At 33.5% G+C, this 20594-nt stretch overlaps 1 protein-coding gene across 2 annotated transcripts in view; it reads right to left on the reverse strand.

Annotated features, from left to right (window-relative positions):
• Positions 1 to 4614: 4614 nt before the first annotated feature.
• LOC140441158 (transferrin-like) overlaps positions 4615 to 20594 on the reverse strand; it is a 91607-nt gene continuing 75627 nt past the window's right edge. For both annotated transcript variants that reach the window (XM_072531629.1, XM_072531630.1), the window contains exons 7-12: positions 19678 to 19927; positions 16438 to 16583; positions 14581 to 14769; positions 13332 to 13439; positions 9554 to 9825; positions 4615 to 5433 (exon numbers count right to left, since the gene is read on the reverse strand). In XM_072531629.1, coding sequence (XP_072387730.1) covers positions 5260 to 5433; positions 9554 to 9825; positions 13332 to 13439; positions 14581 to 14769; positions 16438 to 16583; positions 19678 to 19927 — 1139 coding nt within the window. In that variant the 3' untranslated portion in view covers positions 4615 to 5259. The remainder of the gene's footprint in view (positions 5434 to 9553; positions 9826 to 13331; positions 13440 to 14580; positions 14770 to 16437; positions 16584 to 19677; positions 19928 to 20594) is intronic.

Genomic DNA, 20594 nt, shown 5'->3' on the forward strand with positions numbered 1-20594 from the left:
AATAAAAAGAAAGAAAAATCCTTATAGAGTTCTACTGCTTTGGTGTTTCCTGAAAAACATGTTAATTTCAAGTTTAGACAAGCTATGCACACCTTGAACGTTGTTATGATCCATCTCTAATCGCCCGTTCAGTCTCACATGCTAAACTTGTGCTAAATTTCGTTAGGATCGGTTTAATAGTTTTTCCATAATAATCTTGCACTCCAGGGTCCGCAAAAAAAGTAGTTTTGCAAAATTTTGCTGGGCCCAAAATAAGTACTTTATAGTCGAAAATTTGTCTTTGTTGTTTAACAGCCAAAAAACTGTTTGTAACTTTGTTTCCTACTCCGATCGAGTATTGATGCTGTCTCTCAACTCCCATTTAAAACGTAAAATAAATATAATCCAATTATATGCACCCACTGCAGACAAGGATGAAGACACCATAGAGAACTTCTATGAACAAATTGGCAATGACTTAAAGCTGACTAAAAGACATGATATAAATATTATATTGGGAGATTTAAACGCTAAAGTGAGCCAAAGAGAAGTGGAGAATTGTGTGGGGCAATATGGACTCGGGGAGAGGAATGAACGTGGCGATCGACTGGTTGATTTCTGTATTAATGAGGGACTCATAATTGCAAATACCTTGTTCAAACTTCTTAAGGTAGATTATATACATAAAGGTCACCAGCTGACAATAACAACAAAATAGTTAGAAATCAAGTAGATTATAAAATATTATCATCAACAGAAGATAAGAGTGAAAGTAAAGAATGTAAAGCATCCTAGCTCCACGAAAATCATGGATACAAGGCTGCTCAAACATGACAACACACATGCGGAAACGAGAACTTAAGGAAAGTCAAAGAAGATAATGCAGAAACTCTAACTATTGACCAAAAATAGGAAAAAATTCAACATGCCCTTGTGTCAGTTGGAAAAGAAACCCTCAAACCACTTGGGGAAAAATCAAAACCTTGGATGAAAGTAGAAATTCTTGAACTTATGGAAGAACGAAGAAAACATAAAGCAAAATACTTGAATAAATACAAAGACATTCAGAAAAACACCAGAAAGAAAATTCGAGAGGCAAAAGAGAGGTGGTTCTCCGGCAGATGCAAGGAAATAGAAGATCTGGATAAAACGTATGATAGCTTTAACTTACACAAAAAATCAAAGAAATGACAGGTTCTGGACAAAGCACAAGAACGAATATCCTTAAAAATCCGCCAGGGTTGCGTGCTGTCACCACTACTCTTTAATGTCTATATTGAAGCGGTATTTAAAAAAGCGTTATCAGATTCAATAGAAGGTATATCTGATTATATGATGATTTCCAACCTTCGATATAAGATAGAACTTAAAGAAGAAGTCGAAAATTTGTTGCTGACGCCGAGACGTAGTCTCTATAAGGACATTAGGTAAAGGTCTTATAGAGACCTATATGCTACCTAAGGTCCTCCTAGAGACTAAGTATCCGGGCCAGCAACCCCAATTTGGTAGTTTTACATTATCATGACGTGAATTAGACCTTAGCCAGAAGGTTACACGAACTTTACTTTATGACGTGAATTTATTTAAAACTTTAACTTACTGTAAAATTACCAGCTGAAATAAAAATATAAAGAATAAGCTGGACCAGCAGAACTACGAATGAAGAAGTACTGAGAGCAATGAACACACGCCCTCATCTGGTCAATACTATGAAAATTAGAAAGACGTCATATCTAGGACACATAATGCGCCACAGGGAATTTGAGCAGCTCCAGGTAATATTAGAAGACAAGATTGAAGGTAAAAGGGGCATAGGACCAAAGAAAAAATCTTGGCTACGAAACATCAGAGATTGGACCCACACAAAAGGAAATGAATTAATTCATCAAGCCCAGAACAGAGAGAAATTTGCCATATTGATCGCCAACCTCAACAGAGAAGGCACTTAGGAGTAGGAAAATTATCAGCAACAACGTAATATAAATTTAAAGGTTCTTAATGGTTTGTTCTAAACAAAAGGTTTCGTAATGGAGTACAAAGTGCAAAAACCTATCCAAGCGCAGATGCAGATACGGATCATAATCTATTACTAGCAACGTCAACATTAAACTCAGGAAACCGGAGAAAAAAGTTAAACCACCAAAATTAACATCAAAAACCTAAACGGCGACAACTGCCAACAGCAACTAAACGCAGAGATAAATAAATTAACTGAAGGAAGCGGTGAATGGGCAGATATGAAAAAAGCCATACTAAAAGCGGGAAAGGAGGTCCTAGGCGAAGAAGAGAAAACCACTAAAAAAGACTGGATGACACCGGAAATAGTTGAGCTAATAACTGAAAAAAGAAAATACAAAAATAAAGATGAAAATAAATATAAAACCATCAAGACTAAAATCAAATATGAAATCAGAAAGGCTAAGGAGGAATGGATGAACAAAGAATGCCAGGAATTGGAAGAACTCAGCAACAAACATGACACCTCAAACTTACATAAAAAAATGAAAAAACTTACAGGCAACACCAGACAAAGAACACTCATAACAAGAGATAATAATGGAAAAATACTTACTGAAGAGAGCAAAATAAAGGAAGTATGGGAACAATATATAATCCATCTGTTCCATGACGAGAGAGAAAATGAACAAGATATAGGTGAAGAAAAACAATACTTACAAATTTTACCCTCAGAAGTAAAGAATGCCCTACAGAATGCAAGACAAGGAAAAGCAGCGGGTCCTGATCAAATTCCAGTTGAACTGTTAAAAGCCTTAGATCACGGTAATATAAAAAGACTCACCCGAATTCTCAACCACATATATGTAGAGGGCAACATCCCGGAAGAATGGCTTAAATCGATATTTTTACCTCTACCAAAAAACAACAATCCCAAATTATGTAATGACTATAGATTGATAATCCTAATGTGCCACTCTTAAAAGATTCTCTTGAAAATTGTTCAAAACCGAATTTATAAGAAATGTGAGGAGCAGATAGATGAAACTCAGTTTGGCTTCAGAGGAGGCATGGGTACAAGAGAGGCATTATTTGCGTTGACGGTACTCTTGCAGAAATGTCGGGAATATAAGAAGAGTGCATATGTATGCTTCATAGACTTTAGGAAGGCCTTTGACCGAGTGCAGCATATGAAGTTAATAGATGAATTAAAAAACATCAATTTAGACAAAAAAGACATTCGAGTTTATTAAGGCTATATACTGGAACCAAAAAGCAGTAGTAAAGGTGAACGATATAGAAACAAATCATATACCGATTGCGAGAGGGGTTAGGCAAGGATGCGTCTTGTCTCCGACGCTTTTCAACGTGTACTTACAGGTCATATTCAGAAAAGCCTTATGGGAAAGAAAAGAGGGAATAAGAATTGGTGGAGAAATCGTAAACACCATGAGATTTACAGATGACACGGTAATTATGGATGAGAGTATAGAAGAACTACAAACTTTACTAGATGCAATAAATAGTGAATGCATTCAAATGGGACTTGACATCAACACAGATAAGACCAAATTTATGATAGTACCAAGGAGTCCAATAAATAATAACCAACTAACTATTGGTGGACAGCAAATAGAGAGAATGACAAAATATAAATATCTGGGAGCTTACATCAACACAGAATTAGATCCAGACCAAGAGACCCGGGTACGAATAGAAATGGCAAGGGCAGCGTTCTTAAAATTCAAGCAATTGTTCTATGACAAAAATCTGAATACTGCGCTGAGACTGAGGTTTGTTGAATGTTACGTCTGGTCGCAACTATTGTACGGGGTAGAAACATGGACACTAAAAGCGCAAATAGTTAAGAAGATTGAAGCCTTTGAACTTTGGATATACCGGAAAATGTTGAGAATTCCATGGATTGCCAGGGTCACCAATGAGGAAGTGCTGAGAAGGATGGGTCAAGACAAAAAATTGTTGAGAACGATAAAAGTACGCAAGACTGCATACCTTGGACACATACTGAGAAATAATAAATATAGTCTTCTGCAGGTCATCATGCAGGGTAGAGTCGATGGCAAAAAGGGAATAGGTAGAAAGAGGAAGTCATGGCTGCGAAATATTCGAGACTGGACAAACATGACTGTAGACGAATTATTCCACGTTGCAAAAGACAGAGAAGCTTTTAAAAATGTGGTCGCCAACCTCCGTTAATGGGGACGGCATAGGAAGAAGAAGACCCATACATTTAGTGGTTTCACACATGCATAGCTAATAGCGGGACTGATGTTGAAATAGTCATTCGGAAAACGTTGTGATGTAGCCCAAAAAGGTTCTTTTAAATAAATATGCCATTTTTTAAAGGATTTTTAATTAAAATTTTTGTGTTTTTTGATATACAGGATATTCATTTTCCTTGTAGATAAGAGAGATCTTGTGACTAATTTCAGCTCAGCCAATGAATTAAATCAAATGTCAAAAAACCGACAGCACACACACACACACACACACACACACGCACATTTCGGGTCGCAGTGTAGAAAGGTCTCTCCTGATACCAAACGACCCATATATAATCTACAAAGACAAAAATAGAAAATATGAAAATGTTTGGTACAACTTTATTTTCATTATCTTATTTCACCACGTACATTAAATTTAAAATAAAACACGAGATGACCAAAATAGTTTATTTGTTTAAAAAACAACATTTTTATAAATATTTTAAATATAAAGTATATTTTTCCAATGGTTTAAAAAGAGCTGTAACCTGTGAATTATAAAGTTGGCACGTCGAGGAAACAATAAAAATAAACATGAATAACTCATTCATAAACCATGGTTGATTTTATCAAAAAAAGTAAAATTTAAGATTACAAATAAGTGATTTATTCCTAGCAAACAGATCTGAGACCAATTAAATGAATATTATGTAAAAATCGCGTGAAATTTTGATTATGCGTAAATGTACAACATATGTTTAACGTGAACTTTACGTAAAATTGTATATTTATTGTTCTTTTTAAGTATACATATTATATTAAGGTTAACAGAAGATGTCACCCCGAATGAAACACTTCAACGAAAAATTCACGTGAAAAACACGTCCGTTTGCTGGATTAGCATCTAAAGCTAGCTAAAAAATTTAGGAAAAAAACTAATACTGAATAATTACAATAATAAGCCCTCTTTTAAAATTATGTACTTATTTAAAAATGCGATAAATATAGTATTTTAAATATAATAACACTTAAGACATTTTATGTACCTGAGTTTTGCTAAAAAGAGTAGTCCTAGTTATATAAATATACAAATCAATATCTAAAATCTTACAATAAGCATTATCACGGTCAATAAAATAGTGGAAGGAATTATGCTATAAGCGCTACTGGGGTTTACTATGCAGTCTTCGGAACGTTTCAACAGTTCTTTATAATTTTCGACATATTTAGCCGTGGATCCACTACCGTCAACGTCAATTCCTGGAGTATTATCCTAAAGAAAAAAATGACCATTATATATGAGAAGCGGTAACAAAATCTTTTGATTAAACACAAGTTGTGCTAAAGGTACGATTCCGACAATGACTGCAGACGGCAAACAGCAACTGCGAACGGCAGTTGGACTTGCCGTGGGCAGCAGTTGCTATCGAATTGATTCAGAAGTCAGCAGCAGCTACTTCAGTTAAGTGGCGACATGAAACAGTTGAAGTTTTTTAGAGTTTTTTACATAAAAAATATGGATTACGAAATGTTTCAAGTTTCACTGCAAGAAGCAGATGATGACGACGATTTGCTATTCATGTTGATCTGTATATTGATTCATGTATCTATGTTGATGAGTTAGTCTTCGACCGTGGTTTTGTTCAGTTGTATTGTTTTGTTATTCCGGTCGGTTTACTCAATTGTGTTGTTTATTATTGTTATTGTTTTGGAGTGTTGTGCATACGACTAAACTGTTTGTAAGTTTATACCAGATTTGTTTTTTTTTTGTTTACTATCACCGACCCAGTTAAATATTATAAATTTAATCTTCGACCATGACCTACATTTACGAGAACTGCTTTACAGAATTCGCTGAAACCGACAATTATAATGGTTGCCGTGGGGATTGTTACAGAAATTTTTGTATGAAATGTTCTAACGACCACAAAAGCCCTATTGGACCAAACATTTTCCCATCTAAGATTTTTTTGTACATTATGTGACTCGCCAAGATTAAAATATTAAATGAAAAAATATCCAATTTATCAAAAAAACAGAGAACTTTGAAACCGTAATTCAAGTAGTAACTCAAAAATAACTGATAATTTGCCTGGTTTCATTGAGACATTGATTAACCAAAAATGAGGGCAAAATGGACTATCTTACAAAAACATTGACGAGATCCATAAAATAAATAACCTTCTCAATACTGACACTGACAATGTTTTAAAATCTATAAGGCAGACGCAACAAGATATTTTCAATATATCGTTATAATTTTTTTCGGCCGTTGTGATGACACTATCAAGGTTCAAATCCAAACTCAAGTTCAACTGAAATTAAGATGGGGTTAGAAAGGCTCTCTTCAGTCAAATATCTAATCAAATGAGTAATCTTATAGTTTATTTCACGAAAAATGATTGAGTGCTTAATGATTGCAATAAAACCCGACCGCAAGTACCCCAGCTTAGTCAACATTAGTTGAGCAGGTAAGTATTCAGGTAAAATTGAAGCTACTGTGGACTGTCGTTATCTTGTTTGTATAATAAATTCCTGGTAATATAAAAACGGTTAAAAAATCGTATAAAATTATAAAAACGATTAGAATACATTTTATTTCATAAAGTTGTAAACATTTTAACAGTGAGTTTCACTATCAATGGTTGATCTTTTAATGACCACAATAAATTTGTTGATCGTTAAGTATTTCCTGGAATAATTATACAGGTTCCCTCTATTCTGTATAATTTGTAAAAGTATATAAAACCGATGACAAATTTTTAAATATACATTTTGTTTCATTTAGTTGAAAGTGTTACAAGTGTTACCAGTGTTATACCTATTTATACCTATAAAACAGCATTATGTGGCGTCCGTGGAAAAACATTGATGGTGCTTCTTCCAGTGTTCCAGAAAAGAAAAAGCATTTATCTGCTGACGCTAGAGAAATCGTAAAAACAATTATAGTTCTTTACTTACAACAGGACTTACTGATAATACTGCTGCCAGTGAAATATCTGATTTACCGAAAATACCTCTAACCACAGTGAAAAAAATTACATCAAATCCCATTAAGTCAAGAAGGAAGCGTAAGGATGCCGGTTCTACCAAATCTATTGACGAAAGTGATAAGGACTTAATAAGACGAAAAATTTACACAATGTACGAAGAGCAACGGATACCTACATTAGATGCTTTAAAACAACGGCTTACTAATGATGATACACAAATAAACTGTAGCCGCATTAGTCTTTGGAGGATTTTGTCTAAAATGGGCTTCAGATATTGTACAATTGACAAAAGGCAAGTGCTTATGGAGTCCCATCGTTTACAAAAGTGGCGTACTGAATATATAACTTCCATAAGAAAGTACCGTACAGAAGATCGACCAATAATTTATCTGGACGAGACATGGTTTGACACTCATGAAACACCATCCAAAGGATGGTCCGATTCTTCCAACAGGTGTCAAACAAAAGCTCCATCAAACAAAGGGAAAAGAATAACAATTTTACATGCAGGATCAGAAAATTGTTGAGTCCGAAATGCCTTATGGCTTTCTGCAAAGAACATTAAAGACTCCTGCGTGGACTACCATGAGGATACAACGGCAGAGCTTTTTGAGTTCTGCCGCTTAAAATGGTTTAATAATTGTCTTATACCTAACCTTCCTCAAAATAGTGTGATAGTAATGGACAATGCAAGTTACCACAGTCGTCAATTACATAAGTCTCCAAGTGCAAATAACACGAAAATTGAAATTCAAAACTACCTGTTAGAAAACGATATATATTTTGAAGAAAGTTATTTAAAAATAGAACTGTTAGAAGTGTTAAAATCATTTTCTATTACAAAAGTATATGTTTGTGACGCATTGGCCGAGGACATGGGACATACAGTGTTACGGCTTCCGCCCTACTATTGTTTATTTAATCCCATAAAGCATATGTGGCACCAACTAAAGTCAAATGTTAGGTCACAAAATGTTTCTCCGACTTTAAGTGGTAGTGTAGTCGAATTAATAAGGAAATGTGTTGATGATATCTCCCCAGAAAGTTGGAAAAAATCAGTACGCCATGTAATGAACGTAGAAAATTCATATGTTACTTTGAATCACATAATTAAACCAATTGTTATTAATCTTGAAGAGGATATCGACAGCGAAACAGAATTAGGTATTTAGGAATTCATAGGAATATATTATGGTTATTTTGGGTATTTTTTTTTTGTAAATATTAACTTGTATATATTTTTCTATATTTTTTTTTCAATTCATCTATTTTTTGTACATTATGTATTCGTTTGTATGTATATACTGTAAATAGAACTATTATTACTGTACATTTTTAACGATATCCGATTAGGAAGAGCAAAAACTTTTAAACACGCCAGTTTTTTGCTGACAGTCTTAAGCCTGTAAAAAGTGTGAAGAAAAGTACCTTTCTGAATTTAGATCCATATACTACAATTATTCACGTAGAACAAAAAAACTACTTTCTTCATGTTAAAAATTGTTCAATTATCAAGTATATTCACTTGAACAACCTGAAAATACCATATGAAATAATTTAATAAATTTTTATAATCGTGTATTACACAGCTACCAATGAAATATAGTAAATAACAATGCCGAGGACATGGGACATACAGTGTTACGGCTTCCGCCCTACTATTGTTTATTTAATCCCATAGAGCATATGTGGCACCAACTAAAGTCAAATGTTAGGTCACAAAATGTTTCTCCGACTTAAAGTGGTAGCGTAGTCGAATTAATAAGGAAATGTGTTGATGATATCTCATCTCCCCAGAAAGTTGGAAACAGCTACAGTTACACAGCTACCAATGAAATATAGTAAATAACAAACTTTCTGAAGTGTGACCCTGTGTACTTCGGTAGTTTATTGAGAGAGTCTTGTATACACAATAGGATCAACTCAGGTAACCATTAAGCACTCAACCATTTTTCGTGAAACAAACTTTACCAACAAATTATCTACTATACCAACGAAAAAAGAAGTATTGAAGAAAAATACATTTTATGCCAGCTCAGGTACCCAAACTGAAGTCCCTCAACATATCGAATCAAGTGCGGAGAAAAAGCCAAAGATTACAGAAGATAAATGCCATTATTTAGTTATTACCAACTTAACACCAATTTACACTGCAGTTCTGACGTCTGCCGCATTGGCAACTGCAACTGCTGCCTGCAGTTTCTGTCTGCAGTCGTTGTCGGAAAAGACTATGATGAGCTAAATTTAACGTCAAATAATACCAAGTCCATGAAATGATATTTTATCGGACGAATCTAACATTATAAGCGAAGCGAAAAGTGGTCAAGGCGAATTATATAAGGAATATTAGGATGTTTTTCTGAAGATTAGTTTTATATATAAATATCAAAAAATACTTACCGGGAAAAGTAAATCTGATACGCCGTTAAACCTTTCGTACATTCTGAACGGACTTCTAAGATGTTGTGCGAATTCAACGTCAATTCCATTCAGTAAAAACCTAATATCCTCTTTTTTAGCAGAGTCCTTCTGAATAAGAACTTGACCTGAAGTAATCACTGCCAGTGCTATGTCATCCATGTTGGGATCGAACCAAAAGTCGGTTGTTACTAGAGAACCATTTTTAGCCAGAATTTCGAAATCTCTTGACGACTCCTTGAAATCTTTGATATCTGAAATATATTAAGTTTATTATGTTATGTACAGTTCATCTGCTGGATCTTTGGACAAATATGATATTATTTACGAATTATTGAAGTTATACTTCTATACGCGCGCTCCACGTTGGAAATTTGTTCGGGAGTGAATCGGTGAAATCATTACATATGTAAGATAATGAGTAAGAGAGAGACAGAAGATATATTTTCTCTCTCTTCCTCTCTCGAGCATAAAAATGTTCCTTTTGTATATATATTTAATATTATATTATATATATATATATATATATATATATATATATATATATATATATATATATATATATATATGTTTTGGATTATTTGTTAAATGTTCATAATTATTTTAGACTTTTGTATTTCAAAATAATAATCTCAATAAATCACTGTATGACCGAGAACTGTCAATTTTGAAATACGTTTGTGTCATGTCTAATTGGCAAATTTTTTACGTGTTTGGTTCATACGCTGGTGTATGTGAGTTCGAATCCCAATATGAATTTCCTTTTTTATTTTTGAACTATTTAAAAACCCCACGTTAATTTTATTAAATATATGTAAGATACGCAAAAATGCTAGATTTTAAAATAAAATGAAAATTTACAACATAATCCGAGTTGTTGGTTTTTGAAGTTATACTTCTAGACGCGCGTTCGTCTTTGGAAATTTGCACGGGAGTGAATCGGAAATTTGCACGGGAGTAACAAGCCTCGTTAGGCATGTTAAATTATAAATTAAAACTTGTAAATATCTCAAGAAAGTTCAAATGTGTACTTATATACACAACAAACAACAATTAAATATTGTATTTATCAATGTCAGATAAATTGACAGTTGTATCACAAAACAATATTTTTTTTTATTAATATTGTTATCATGGTAAATTAAACATATGCGTAAGTAAGTTACGTATATTGTCATTTTTAAATACTTATGAATATTTCATTTTAATTAAATTTGTATTAATATTATTATCATGGTAAATTAAACATATGGGTAAGTAAGTTATGTATACCTATTGTTATTTTTAAATACTGATGAATATTATTTATTTAATATCTTAGCATTTTTAGAATCGGAAACATTTATTCGTTATTATTTCTACTGATTAATTACTTTATTTTTAATTATTAGCGTACTTATTTATATAAAATGGTATATTAAGTTAATATTAAGTACATTGTTTCTTTTGTAAACAACTGACCTAAATTTGTTTTAATGGAATCTTAGGTTAGAGTTTTAAAATATTCGAATTATAATCGTAATACACATCGCCTCATTAGCCGTGATCGTCTAGTGGACTAGTTGTTCGGATCCCACGCTGTGGCCGTGGTAACCCAGGTTCGAATTCTGGTCACGGCAATGTGCTAACATGTCACGGTGAGGCAATTTTTTGTTTTATTTTTGTTAAAAAGTATTTAAAAATATTAATTTCTGTGTTTAAAACAATAAAATGTATTTTGAACAAATTTTTACAAACAGTTGTATATAAATAATACTCTAACCCGCTCAAAAAAAAAAATTTGTTTTGAAAAAATTATTGTTGGAAACGAAAAATTCGATAATAGGGTAGGATTAAAAATGATACTTTTGTTTATCTATATAAAAATAACAATTTTACAAATTTTTAATGGAGTTTAGAATAAAAATTTTACAACAGCGATTCATTGCTCAGTTTTTGAAGTTATATGCGTATATTAAACATATGCGTAAGTAAGTTATGTATATTGTCATTTTTAAATACTTATGACTATTGCATTTTAATTTGTATTGTATTATTATGTTGCAGTCTATTGTATTGTATTTTCATATTAATAACAAAATAAACAATGAATTTTACTGCAGAGTATATGTAAAAAAAATGTTTGCATTCAACTCCTTTCATACATATATGAAAATAAAAATATACATTTTCATCAAAATATTATTATATTTTATTGAAATCCTCCTATTACAAGTCAAATGTTGTTTATATACAGCAAACGATGCACCATATACCTATATACCTGATTCTGTTTCTCTTTCTGCTCTTTCTTACCTATAGCATTACATATGTAATGATTGTGCAGATTGACTCCCATATAAATTTGTAACGGCGAACGCGTGTATAGAAGTATAACTTCTACCGCCAGTCCCACTGGACTGCCACACCCGTTTTTTTTATATTACGTCTCTTTTCTACACACAGAAACTTGGTACTCTACTATGGCAAGAATTTATTTATTAGCTAATAAGTAGAATTTAGATATTATCTTATGAAGAGGAAAAGACAGTTAAGATTTGATTTCACGTACAGGGCGCCTGCGCATCCGCTTATACGTATTTCGGCCTAATAGGCCTAATCAGAACGGCTTTCGCTCTGAACGTGAAAATAAATCTTTTCTGTCTTAGGAAGCAACTCTAACATGGCTTCGTATAGACGCAAATAGCGACATCTGATAATAATTATTAACGCTATTTGCGTCTATACGAAGCCATGTTAGAGTTGCTTCCTAAGACAAAAAAGATTTATTTTCACGTTCAGAGCGACTGCGAAAGCCGTTCTGATGAGGCCTATTAGGCCGAAATACGTATAAGCGGATGCGCAAGGGCCCTGTACGTGAAATCAAATCTTAACTGTCTTTTCCTTTTTATTCCGATATACTCTGTACAAGTACTAGAAACCAATTCGCTAATGATTTTGCTTAGTTGAGGAGATATGTTGTGGAATGCAATTTTTAGATTCCCCATGTCTCTAATAACATCTTTATCAACATCTGTTTTGCCTTGCAATTCTTAGAAGGCACAGATTAAAGCGAAATTCTGAATTTGGTTTCGAAAATTAGTTTACGGATTTTATTATCTTATGAATTCATAACCATATGTTTGATGTCTTCTAGTCGTTTGCTCTGGTGGAAAGGCATTGAAGTATAAAAAGTGGAGGTATTAGAATTACTAGAAAAAGCAAATGGATAAAGTTTTAATTCTTTTTTTTTAATTAGCCTTGAGATGATCCTAGGATCATAGCCATTTTTGGTTGTTTGATTTTCCCAAAAACGATTTGTTGTTTCAACTAATTTTTTTGGATATATTTTTTTCAATTTAATATACCAAATACAAAAAAAACTCCTTTTTAAAATACTAATTTTTTACTCGGTGAGTTTGTATTCACATGAAGATTATTTATGGGTTTACATTAATGTTTTGGTGACGAAAGTAATTTCTTCTAACCCTTCTGAGTTTTTCTTAATGCAAGTATGAAGTTTGTATCATTTAATATGCCACCAGGCAATTAAGCACCAAAAAACTTAATGTTGCAAAAAAACATGGCATAGAGATGCTTTCAAAAATAACTTTTCAATTTTGAAGGTTTGAAGTTTTTCATGTATATCTCTCGCAATTACGTCCATTTTTTTTATCAGTGAACGTCTTTTGGTTGGTAAATTTTAACAGCAGTAGACATATTTAAGTTTAAAGCTGATACTACACATAAGATAACAAAATACTCTAAAGTTTATATTTACCTTTCAGAGTTATCACAGCGTATTCTCCAGCACCGCTTGATAGACATCTTAAGGCCCCATCGGTTCCGTAATATTTATTATCGTTATCTGCGTTACAATAAACCGCAGCTAAAAGAAAAACAAATTTTTATTAGTCTCAATCATTCCTGCTAAATTTTTAATAAATATGTCGAATATCTTTAAGAAATTAGAAGATATTAAAAAGGTATTATAATCAATGGACTGTATCTAAACTACTTGCGATATGTTGACTGCAGGTTGACAGATAGATACTTTGTAAATTTAGCTTTGTAAAAGAAAAGATATCTCTAATATCTTAAAACCGAATACATAACCGTAATATACTCCTCGAAGAGAGATCGAGGATTAACACCCCATAAAAATATCCAGGATTTATTTGTCCCGTGTATTAAGGTAATTCACCTTTACCTATTAAACAGAAAAAATCTTAAAATATAATAATGATAATATAATATTAATGTTTATTTTGAAGAACCTCCCAGAAAACATAAAAAAGCTAGGTCTGAATGAACATCTCTACAAGACCATGCAGAAAGCTGCACTGCTCTCAACGTCCAGATGTGTACGAAAATTTTTGGGAGATATTCCAGCATACCCAGTCACCTAGGGCTCGATAACACGGAAAGAGTCCTACCAGAGCTCAATCCTTTTGATACTGTAGGTATCTGGGATCAGTGAATTTTCCCCTTGGAGGGAGTGTGAGCCGTATGGCTAAATCTGGGATCTTTATTTAGGAAGCTTCCATAGATTACAAGAAACAAAAAGCATACCAAATACTAAATAAACAAAAAAACTCACTGAAGTAGAGCTACTATAAAAGTAGCAAACCTTATGCGTAAGACTTAAAAACATATATTCAAAACAAAGAAATGTTTAACAATTGTATAAATATAAATAGTAGGTTACACATGCGTACTGTAGCATTTCACATAATCTTGTATAAGTTAAAACACCGAAAAAGTATTTTCAATCTTTTTGCATCGCTGAAGTTGATAATAAACATATTTTAAAGTTTGTTTATATATCACAGATGGGTATTTCTTCGGTATTCTTTGATCGAGAGCCACTTTAGGATATTATGCGCGTCAAGTAAATAGGAATTTAACCGTATATGTTTTGTTTATACCGAGTTGGGCGAATGATTTTTAAGAATTACTCAAAAAATCCTCAAATTACGCAAAAAGAAACTTACACCTTTGATTATACATTTGATTAACAATATACTTACTATGTAAATTCGAAACAGGAATGCATTGTGCACACAACTTGTCACTGTCTCCGGTGCTAAATCCAAAATCATTGGATCGGGCGTCGGGAACGCAACTACTACCTACAAAATCGCTGAATATTGCACTGTAATCGCAAGACTTCTTTACTATGTTCTGCGTTCTCAATGTGTCAATAAACACCAGCCATTCTAAAAAAAAAACATATATTAAACTTAGAGCTAAGAATAATACTATTACAAGAATTAATATTAAACTCAACAGTGTTCTGGACTAAACCACGTCGATTATCATTGTGCCGAGCATTCGACAGCCTCTTCGATGTCTTCTTCAGGGCTTCCGAGGTCTCAGTCTCCCGAGCCCCCAGAGACTACTGCACTGATCACTAACCAATGTATTACTGCTACTGGGAACACAGGACACTTTATTTATATCGTCGATGGTGATGTGGTTTGGGTGGAGGTTGGCGTGGGGATTGGTGTTGGGGTCAGCGTGGAGATTTGCGAGTGGATTGGCGCCGAAGTTGGCACGAACATTTCTGACAGTAGAATTTTGAATGGCGGGTGAAGCAGACGATATTTTCTTTATGAGAGGTCTCCATGTCGAAGTCCATAAATCCTTTTTTGGATTCTACGATTTGTTTGGCCTATATAGGTTCTGAGGCGGTCTGCACAAGGAATTTCATAAACTCTGTGTTGTTCATTTGGAATGTTGTCTTTGATTGATCGGACAAGAGATGAAAGTTGTTGTTGGGGGGTAAACATTGTCTTTATTGCTCTTGATTTAAGCTTTCAGAATTTAAGGAAGAAAAGCTTTCGTATGATGAATGTATGAGTCTTTGGGTTGAGTTTGAGTGGGACATTGATGTCTGTGGATACTCCTATTGATGTGATTTTCACGATAACCGTTTTGGACAAGGGCTTGTTTTAAACCAGAGAGCTCAGCGTGTCTACTTGAATCATCGCAAAGGCGTATTGACCTGAAGACAAGGATATTAATGATTCAATTAATTTGTGAAGGTGGATGATGAGAGCTAGAATGCAAGTAACGATTGGTATGGGTGGGTTTTCGATAAACAGAGTAATGAAAACCTTGGGATTGGTTTTTCTTTATGATAACCTCGAGAAACGGTAGGGATTTAATCAGTTTCTACCTCCATCGTGAACTGGATTGAACTACCATTCAGATGGGTTTGAAAAGAAACCAAAGCATCCCTGTCATGGGACCAAATGACGAATGTATCGTCAACATATCGTAGCCGACATGTGGGTTTGAGCATTAATGTGGATAGTGCTCGGGTCTCAAGTCTTCCATAAAGTTATTGACAATTACTGGAGATAGTGGGGAGCCCATTGGCGCCCCGTTTATTTGTCTGTAAAATTGATTTTGGAAGATGAAATAAGTGCCTTCAAGATCTCTTGGACAGATCTTAAAAGTAAAATAGCCGATGAAATAAACGAAAGTTAATGTGGTTTGGCCATGTACAAAGAACGTTCGATACAAGACTATCAAATAAATTAAAGAATGGGAATCAGATGGAAAAAAAAGGACAAGTAAACGAACCATTTTTGCATTCTATGTTAAACTACCAAACATTGCAGACATAAAATAGAATTGTGTATTATGGAATGTTTAAATAATTAAAGTGTTGAAAATGGCAAATAGACAAAACGTTTAAGTAATAATTAAGTTCTTTATTTAGGAAAAACTTTATTTTGACAACCTCAGGAATTAAAAAAGTTTCTATTTAAACATTTACGGTCAGGAAATAACAAACAAACAAGTGAAGTATGGCATGAAATTTGAATTATATGAAATATGAGTTTATGCCCTTTTAATTAAATTGTCATATACATTACCTCTTCCACCATATCGAGGAAAACAAGATTGCTTTCCTTTGAGGTCATTTAAACTCTTAATGCTTGTGCCGTTCTTCACAGCAATTACTACATAAGAAATATTAGTCTTGAATGTTTCTGGGTACGCGATAGGTTGCAAGCCTTTCCTAAAAAAAAAAAAAATAATAACTATAGTTTAAAAGAATTTACTAGATTTATTACATCATTTTTATATACAAAAAATGAAAAAAAGTGCAAAAAAATAAAAGAACTTATATAGTACAAGAAATAATATCCATCCGTTTCTCCTATCTTTATTTTTTCCTTGCCATTCTCTGACTCCTCTCCTATGTAGATCTCGGTGTTCCCCTTTTCTTTCCCCCTTCTAGATTCCACTGTATTTGTGACTATTTTATTTCCTGCTAATCATACAATCCTATATTGCTTTATTTTGATCACAATATCGATGAGGTCTCGTTGAAACGGGGAGAGGGTAACTAGTAAAATCACGGAAATAACAAACACGGCGGCATTGCCAAAAGGGCATTACAGCATATCTCCGTTGTTATTGGTCCGATGGGAGGGGAGGATATAACGATTATATTAAGATACAAAAAACAAACAAGGCGACTACCAAAATGACACTACACATCATCTTAATAGATTTACTATAAGACATGTTTTGATTTATTGACTTGAAGAATGCCTCTGGCTGGGAACAAAACAAACAACTGATCAAATTCTAACATACGACATAGCAAATGAAAGGGGAGGGTATAACGAATATATTAAGATATAAAAAAACAAAGAAGGCGACTACCTAAAGGGCACTACACAATATCTTAAACGTTTGCGGTCGTTGTCATGAAATACTTGTCGCCATTACAACTCGTATAAACTTACTATAAACAAATGCTGTTTCCCGTTGTTCATTTGCTATAGGATCCTTAGTAACCAACATGTGCTTGGTTTTGTCTTCATTGATGACTAGACCGATCTGTTTCGCCACCGTTTCCAATTGTAGGAGATATTGCTCAACATCTCGCTTGCTACACCCTATTATGTCAATGTAATCAGCGTATGCTAAGATTTGTATCGATCTATTATGTATAGTACCGCCGTCTTTAATTGGTATATCTTGGACTGCCTTTTCCAAGGCAATATTAAATAGGAGGTAAGCCAGGGTAGGTAAGCCCTTGTCTGTGCCCATTCTTTATCTCAAAGGACTAGGATACTGTTCTCTTGACACTGTCAAATGCGGCCTTGAAGTCAACGAATAGGTGATGGATTTCATTTTTTTTCTTATTGGCTTTAGGGTAAATATCCACACAGCCAGACACAAATTTTTAAAAACAGATACAATACAAGGTTTACACATTGATTACACTCTTCTCAGGGCATTTTTATAAACGATAAAAGGTAGGCGTCGGACAGATATGTATACATACATTAAGGAAAGACATCAGGTATCAACAAAGGTGGTTATATTGAGACAGCAAACAATCGTAAATTTAAAATATTATATGGGCTTTCAATGTTTCATTTTAAAAGCTTTCTGAAAAGCTCATTAGATTGAGCTTTATATTTTAAACAATAAAAAAAAATTTGGTCCAGGTCACCGATTTTATTACAGGCTTCACAAAGATCACTCTCAAGTATTTTTATTTTATATAAATGTGCTGGATAACAAGCGTGACCAAACTTCATTCTGCTGATAGTAGTTATACTTTTTCGACTGTAATCGTACTCATTGTACCAAGGTTTTCTCCTTAATTTGGTTTCAAGTCTGGTGTAACGTGTTGGATTTGTAAAGCTGTAATCTTGACATAAATAGGACCATTTCTTCATCATTCACTGTTTTGCTATGATTATTATTTGTTCATCTGTGGTTAATTCGTAACTTATTTGTTCCCCCATTACTATGCTTTCTTTGGCAATTTTATCTGCAATTTCAATGTTTGTTATTCCTGCGTGTGCTTTGACCCAGAAGAATTTTATATATTTATTTTGATCTTCTAAATGTTTAAGTATTGCTTGGATGCTAAAAATAATGTCATTGGTTGTGTTTGAGTTTGATTTTATAATTTTAAGAACGGAAAGTGACTCGGAAAAGATTATAGCATTCTGATCCTCTTCCTGATGAACATATTCTAGTGCTTTTAGAATTGCTATTGCCTCAGCTGTGAAAATAGATGTGTTTTTGTATAACTTATATTTTTTCTGTACACGCTTAGGTATTACGAAAGCGCAACCTGTACCATCGGTGTTTTTTTATCCATCAGTGTATATAGTGACGTAGTTTGGATGTTCGGATTTAGTAGTAAGTCCGGCCTGGTATTTTCCAACCATGCCAACTGTGTACACTTGTAGCCTTTCGTAGAGAATATTTGCTAGTATTTTGCAAGTAGTCAGGCGTCGCTACCATTCTTGTAGAGCTCACTACAAATTTGATCAGTTTCTAGTGCTTTATTACTTTTAAGTTTTTTAATGGTTTGGGGCAACCTCTTCAGTAGTAGGTGGTCTTTCGTTTGGGTTGAATAGATTTCAATCATTACGATCTGCTACAATCGCCGTTAAATTTTGCGTCGAAAAATTCAACCCATCGGTTCAAGATTGAGGCCATATCACTTAGGATATTTCCTTCTCTAGCCTTACTGCTTCCTATTCTTGGCTTAAACTCTTTAGCTATTCTATGTTTTCTAACTGCTTTTCTTCAAATTGCCTTTTTTTCTTCCCTTCTTAGGGTCCGGTATTCCTCCTTTGCTCTTCTTGTGCATCTAGCTTAATTTGTCTTTAGGTATGCTCTATTTTTGTTATCTGTTGCTTCTTAGCACTCCTCGTCAAACCATTCGTTTTGTATAACTGGTTTGGTTTTCCCCAATATTTCCGATGCCTTCTCAGTTATGTTTCTACATTTTGTCCACAATTCCTCCACATTTTCCAACACTTCCAGGCTCTCTATTTCCTCATCCAGTTGTCTCCTATACTCTCTCGCAACGATTTCAATGCGCAGATTATCAACATTAATTCTGTCTTGTTTCACACGTTTATCCTTCTTAAGAGTTAGTCCAGGAAGTGAAGAAAACATTAAAATAAATGTTTGTAGACTAGTGAATCGATAGATCGAATATGTCTAACATAGCCAATCGCTAACAGATTAAAAACACAACTAAATGGATTGATGCATTCAGGAATTCCTCAAAAAATGGAACTAAAGCAGATAGAAAAAAAAGTAATTACACAATTTATTAGTTTACTTACTTGAGAGCAATATATCCATAAGTAATGTCCGAATACATCACATCAGATTTATTGTTTTGTAGATCAATTAAACACGACACCGTGTCGTTATCCGAACTTTGTACGCAATCTACGACTGGTTCCAGACCAACATTTAAGGCAGCTTGTGCGAACCATTTACATTTTTGCTGTTCCTTATCGTTCAATGTGCACCAGTTAACTACTTCTTTACAGCGAGTATTGTTCGAAAGTGATGGGATAGATCTGATACCTAAAAACAAAAATGTATAAAAAGTAAAAATATGTTAAACATTTTCGAAGAGAACAAATAAACGATGTAATGTGTTTCTTAACATCTGACGAGAAAAAAAAAGAGACTACAAAATACAGTACATTCAACCCACTTACACCTCTAAACGATTAACGGAATTCGCAGAAAACCTTTCATTGTAGTAAAAGGCACAGTAAACTGCACTGATGTTCTCCATAATGTTTAACACTTTGCTAAATTTTAGGTATAAAATAAATATATGTGTTATTAACCCGTTGTTCATAGTTTTCCATGTTTTGTCACATTTTTTTTTAAATGGTATTCTTGCACAATGTTATTCTTTCACCTACCTGTTTAATAATTTTCTTCTGAAACAAATACTACCCTGCTAAGGATAATTTCTATTCAAAGTAGATATACAAAGTACTAAAATATCACTTTTAATTTTTGTTAAAAAAAAACTTCCTAATAAACTAGAACATTTTGTCAATTTAAATAGTGGTGGTTAGATTGACCATATGTCTGTTAGATTGTACCGTTTTTGAGACGTCTGCGATTACGGGTTAAAGTTAGGGTTTTGGTAAATATATTTAACTTTTTATTTTCCATTCGATACAGCATACCATCCGATTGCGGATGATATGCCATAGTTCTTGTTTTCTTCATG

Source organism: Diabrotica undecimpunctata, chromosome 5, assembly GCF_040954645.1.
Source record: "Diabrotica undecimpunctata isolate CICGRU chromosome 5, icDiaUnde3, whole genome shotgun sequence".
NCBI classification, from domain to species: Eukaryota; Metazoa; Arthropoda; class Insecta; order Coleoptera; family Chrysomelidae; genus Diabrotica; species Diabrotica undecimpunctata.